The 5,387-nt window shown below is 40.3% G+C and overlaps 1 protein-coding gene across 1 annotated transcript; it reads right to left on the bottom strand.

The window, feature by feature from the left end:
* Positions 1–703: 703 nt before the first annotated feature.
* On the bottom strand, positions 704–2,301 carry LOC147499081 (uncharacterized). Its single transcript, XM_086563408.1, has 2 exons — positions 1,508–2,301; positions 704–1,082 (listed from the first exon to the last, which is right to left on the bottom strand). Exons 1-2 carry the CDS (start codon positions 2,299–2,301, stop codon positions 704–706), a joined length of 1,173 nt encoding a protein of 390 aa, XP_086419534.1.
* Positions 2,302–5,387: the final 3,086 nt, after the last annotated feature.

The raw sequence follows: 5,387 nt of genomic DNA, 5'->3' as shown, positions 1-5,387 counted from the left end.
GCCATAAAATTCTTCACTGCTGCTTTCATTCCTTGCCAATAGAAACATGTTTGCAGTCGTTTGTAAGTACGTAAAAATCTTGAGTGTCCCGCTGCTAGGGTAGCATGAAACTCAAAGAGAATGTTGTCGCACCATGCAGAGTTAGGGGCAACCACTATGCATCCTTTATAACGCAAGATGCTTTGATCAAACGTAAAAAACTTATGTGCTGAGGAGTTGGCTTGGATAGCTGTAATGATTTTTTTCATTGCTGGATCGTTGGTGCATTCTTCACTGATGTCAGCAATGCCTTCAAAGTTTGGAGTAGATAGCGCAAATAGAGTATTTTCGAGAGGGAGTCTTGAGAGAAGATCAGCTGCTTTATTGAGGTTGCCTGCACGATAGCAGATTTCGTAATCGTAGCCAAGTACTTTGAAACCCATTTTTTCTGCTCTAATGTAGAAAGTCGCTGCTCTTGAAAATATTTTAAGGTACGATGATCTGTGAAAACTTTGAAATGTCTGCCAAGTAAGTAAGGTCTCCACTTGTGGATCAAGCGACATCGCCATCATCTCTTTATCATAGATAGGTAGATTAAGATTTTTCCCCGCCGAGCTTTACTAAAATATGCTAAGGGTCGCCCTTGTTGCATAAGGATCAGCGCTAAGCCGTGAGCCACAAGCATCACATTCAATAGAGAATTCGAGTGAGAAATCAGGGAGTGCTAAGACTGGTGTTGTGTCATTGCAACTTTGAGATTGTTGAACGCTTCTGTAGCTTCAATCGTCCACTTGTACGAGTCTTTCTTGAGTAACTGCGTTAACGGTGCACTTATTTTACCATAATCTTTAACAAATTTCCTGTAATAACCTGTCAAGCCAAGAAATCCCCGTAATCCTTTGGGAGATGTAGGTACTGGCCAGTTTGTCATAGCGCTGATTTTGTCATTGTCAACTGATACACCTGAGGCCCCAATGATATGTCCTAGGTACGAAATTGAGGTTTGAGCAAATGAGCATTTAGAAGCCTTGACAAACAACGCATGTTTGCGTAGAATTTCCATGACTGCAGTGAGGTGCTGCAAGTGAGTCTCAAGGGATTTGCTGTAGACCAATATATCATCGAAAAAGACCAGAACAAACTTCCGTAAATAAGGTCGAAACAGCTCGTTCATTAAGCTTTGGAAGGTCGATGGTGAGTTTGAAAGTCCGAAGGGCATCACAAGGAATTCATAGTGTCCATCGTGTGTACGAAAGGCTGTCTAATGTATATCTCCCTCGTGGACCCTTATTAGGTGATATCTAGCCCGAAGATCTAATTTGGAGAATATTGTTGCACCGTTGAGCTCATCTAATAGTTCATCCACTATAGGAATAGGAAATTTATCTTTAATGGTTATGTTGTTTAAAGCTCGGTAATCAACACAAAGTCTCCAAGATCCATCTTTCTTCTTAACTAGTAACACCGAGATGAAAACGGCTAACGCTAGCTAGAGCTTAATGAATCCTCGTGATCTCTCAGTTCTTACACTATCTTCTCGATTTCTATCTTTTGAAAATGTGGATATCTATAAGGTCTAACACTGACAGGATTGGAATTATCTATCAATGGAATTCTATGGTCGTGTGAACGTGAAGGTGGTAGTGCTGGAGGAATACCAAATATATCTTGAAAACATAATAAAATTTCCCTTATAGCCTCGTGTTCTGAATGTGGTAATGTCACCTTTGTGTTCTTCGACTCAGCTGCATGTAGTGATAGTAGAAATCTATGTTGTTCCTGCTGTAAAGCCTTGCGCATAGTTAGGCCATCGATCAAATGGGCTATTGGAGATCCCGTCCCAATAACTGTGTAGAACTGGTCCTTGCTGGTAAACTGCATGACGAGTTGTTTGAAGTCCCAAGTGATTCGACCTAGTGAGCATAACCATTGTGTGCCCAATACAACATCACATCCTTTAATGTCTAAAACACATAAATTTGTAGTGAATATGTAACCTTGAAGGTTGAGCGTGACGTTCAAACATGAGCCATGGCACTGTAAAAATCCTCCATTAGCAATCATTACAGCAAACGTCTGTTTTTGTGTGATAGAAAGTCTGCAGCTGCGAACTACGCTTGGGTGTATGAAATTGTGGGTAGACCCCGAGTCCATGAGGACTGATAAAGGCTTACTTTTGCAGTAAACTATAGCACGCATCGTAGTTGAGCTCACGGTGCCTGTGAGAGCATATAGTGAGATTTCTACTGCTCTATCATCTTGTGGCTCGTTTGTGGTTGCATCATGATATTCATCATCATAGACCTGGTATGCAGCATCCATAAGTAAGAGTTGAGGCTTTTGGCAGATGTGACCCGACTTGTATATTTCGTCACAGTTAAAACATAGACCTTTAGCACGCCTTTCTTGCTATTCTGCCCAAGAGAGTCTTTTAACCCCTGTAGGAAGTGAATTTGTAGTGGCATTAGGTTTAGTGGATGGTTGTGGAATAGGGGGTCGATGATACAGACGGTTAGGAGGTCTGTTGGTGTTGTGAGATAGTGATGTGTTTGTGGTCTTGATTGCATCCTCGTGTTTGAATGCAAGGTCAATACCATGACTAAGGCTTAAAGGATTGTGAATACGAACTCCAGCTTGAATCTCAGCTTTTAACCCAGACACAAAAAGGCTAACCTGATGTTGATCTTGAATACCAGGTACAAGGTTTATGAGAGTCTCAAAACTGGTAATATATTCGCGGACGGTACCTTGCTGAGTTAGTTTTGACAAAGAGCTCATGGGATCAATATGCTTCCTGGAGCCAAATCTTTTGCACAGAGACGTAGAAAACTGTCTCCAAGTAAGTTCGCCGAGGGACTGATTTAGCCACCGATACCATGCTATTGCGTCTCCCTTAAGATGAATAGACGCCATTATCACTTTCTGCTCCTCAGAAATAGGGTTTAAAGTGAAGAATTTCTTCGCCTGGAATAGCCAACTCTCTGGGTCTTCTCCCTCAAATCGGGGAAAATCAAGGCGTAACCGTCGACCTTGGATGATGGGTTGCTGGTGCTGTCTTTGCTGAATTAGATTAGTGTTAGATGAATTTGGGTTGAAGGAGTTCTGGTTGGGGTCATCTAACTTTGCTAAGAGGCGCTGCATGTTGGTGGTTAGGACGTTGAGGAGGGTGGTGTGGTTGGTAAGCGTGGTGGTGTTGTTGTCAATAGCAGTGGTATGATTTGTGAGAGTGGTGTTATGGCAGCCAGTGAGTTCTTCGAGTTCTTTCACTGTCATGATGATGAAACCCGAAAAAAAATCGAACCTTGCTCTAAAACCAGATGATAGGATCTAGATCCTATATAGAACAATTGATCGCTTGATTGGTCGATCCACCACCTTTGATCTTTTGATTAGAAGATCTAACTACCAAACCCTAAGGCTTAAAAGAGATATTATTTATTATCCTCCGTATTACAACCTAAAGCAACCTTATATAATGGTTAAGATATGCTAAATAAAGAATCCTACTATATTAGGATTCTAATAATAAGAAAACTACAAAATAAATATATGCCTATAGAACATGGTTTGCATGCATAGACCTAGTGGTCATGGTGCGTGTCACACTGGCTGAGTTAGGGTTTCCAACAGTTCACCTATCCATTTGGTATATTTGCGTATAAACGAATGTCTTTCGGCCTTTGCAATGCACTTGGTACTTTCTAACGCTATATGCTTCACATTTTTAGTGATATGGTTGAACGTTTTATGGAAGTCTTCATGGACAATTTCTCAATATATGGTGATTCTTTCGATAGCTGTCTATCAAATCTTGAAAAGGTTTTTACACGTTGTGAAGAGAAAAATCTCGTTCTTAATTGGGAAAAATGTCATTTTATGGTTACAAAAGGAATAGTTCTAGGACATATTGTTTCAAAGGACGGAATCGAAGTCGATAAAGCTAAGATTGAAAAAATTGCTTCACTTCCTATACCAAAAATAGTTCACGATATTCGTGCATTTTTAGGACACACAGGGTTCTATAGGAAATTTATTCAAGATTACTCAAAGGTTGCTCGACCTTTAACCAATCTCCCACTTAAAGATGTCGTATTTGACTTCACTTTCAATTGCAAACAAGCTTTTGAGACCTTAAAATACACCCTCACTACCACTCCTATAATTTAACCACCTGATTGGTCTAAACCTTTTGAATTAATGTGTGATGCGAGTGACTACGCTATTGGAGCTGTCCTAGGTCAACGCCGAGAAGACAAGCCTGTTGTCATCTACTACGCGAGTAAAACTCATAATGAAGCTCAACGTAACTATACCACCACTGAGAAAGAGTTTCTCACTGTTGTATATGCCTTGGATAAGTTTCGTCCTTACCTAGTTGGTTCTTCCACAATAGTCTACACACCGACCACCATGCGGTAACCGCTACCTATTAGCTTAAAAATGATGTAAAACAGAGGTTGATCCGATGGATTCTTCTCTTGCAAGAGTTTACTCTAGAAATTAGAGATAAAAAAGGTTGCGAAAATGTGGTTGCAGACCATTTATCAAGACTCGTCAGTGAGGTCGACAATGATACCGAACCTATCTGTGATTCCTTTCCAGATGAACACTTGTATTCCGTCTTTTCGTCTCCTTGGTACTCTGATATAGTAAATCACCTAGTTACCGAGGAAGTCCCTTCATCTTGGTCTCGAAATGACGGAAAAAAATTCTTATCCACTGTGAAATTTTATTTCTGGGATGATCCCTACCTCTTCAAGTATTGTTCCGACCAACTAATCAGTCGTTGCATTCCCGACTAGGAACACAATAACGTGTTATTCTTCTGCCATGAACAATCTTGTGGTAGTCATTTCAGTGGTAAGAAAACTATGGCCAAAGTTCTACAATGTGGGTTTTATTGGCCAACACTGTTTAGAGATGCACATGAGCATTACAAAGCATGCACCCGCTGCTAGCAGCTAGGACACATTACTTAGCGAAATATGATGCCCTTAAATCCAATTTTAATTGTGGAAATTTTTAATGTGTGGGGAATGGACTTCATGGGTCCCTTTCCAAATTCTCATGGCTTTCTTTACATACTAGTAGTTGTTGACTACGTGTCAAAATGGATTGAGGCAATAGCATGTTGTGCGAATGATCATAAAATTGTCTTGTTGTTCGTCAAAGAATATATTTTCTCTCGTTTTGGTGTTCCCAAAGCTATCATTAGTGATGGGGGAAAACATTTTTGTAATAAAATTTTTGAGTTGTTAGTGAAGAAGTATGGAGTCACTCACAAGGTGGCCACTCCGTATCATCCTCAGACCAGTGGCCAAGTAGAAGTCTCGAATAGAGAGATTAAATCTATTTTAGAAAAAACAGTTAATCCATCTAGGAAAGATTGGTCTCTCCGATTATTTGAT

Source organism: Coptis chinensis, chromosome 5, assembly GCF_015680905.1.
Source record: "Coptis chinensis isolate HL-2020 chromosome 5, ASM1568090v1, whole genome shotgun sequence".
In the NCBI taxonomy this organism is placed as follows: Eukaryota; Viridiplantae; Streptophyta; class Magnoliopsida; order Ranunculales; family Ranunculaceae; genus Coptis; species Coptis chinensis.
This window is presented reverse-complemented; position numbering and strand designations above follow the sequence as displayed.

Coding starts and splice junctions, on each gene's coding strand:
- LOC147499081 (XM_086563408.1), bottom strand. CDS start 2,301: ATGGATGCTGCATACCAGGTCTATGATGATGAATATCATGATGCAACC. Junction 1,083..1,507: donor ATAGAAATCGAGAAGATAGT/GTAAGAACTGAG, acceptor ATTGGTCTACAG/CAAATCCCTTGAGACTCACT.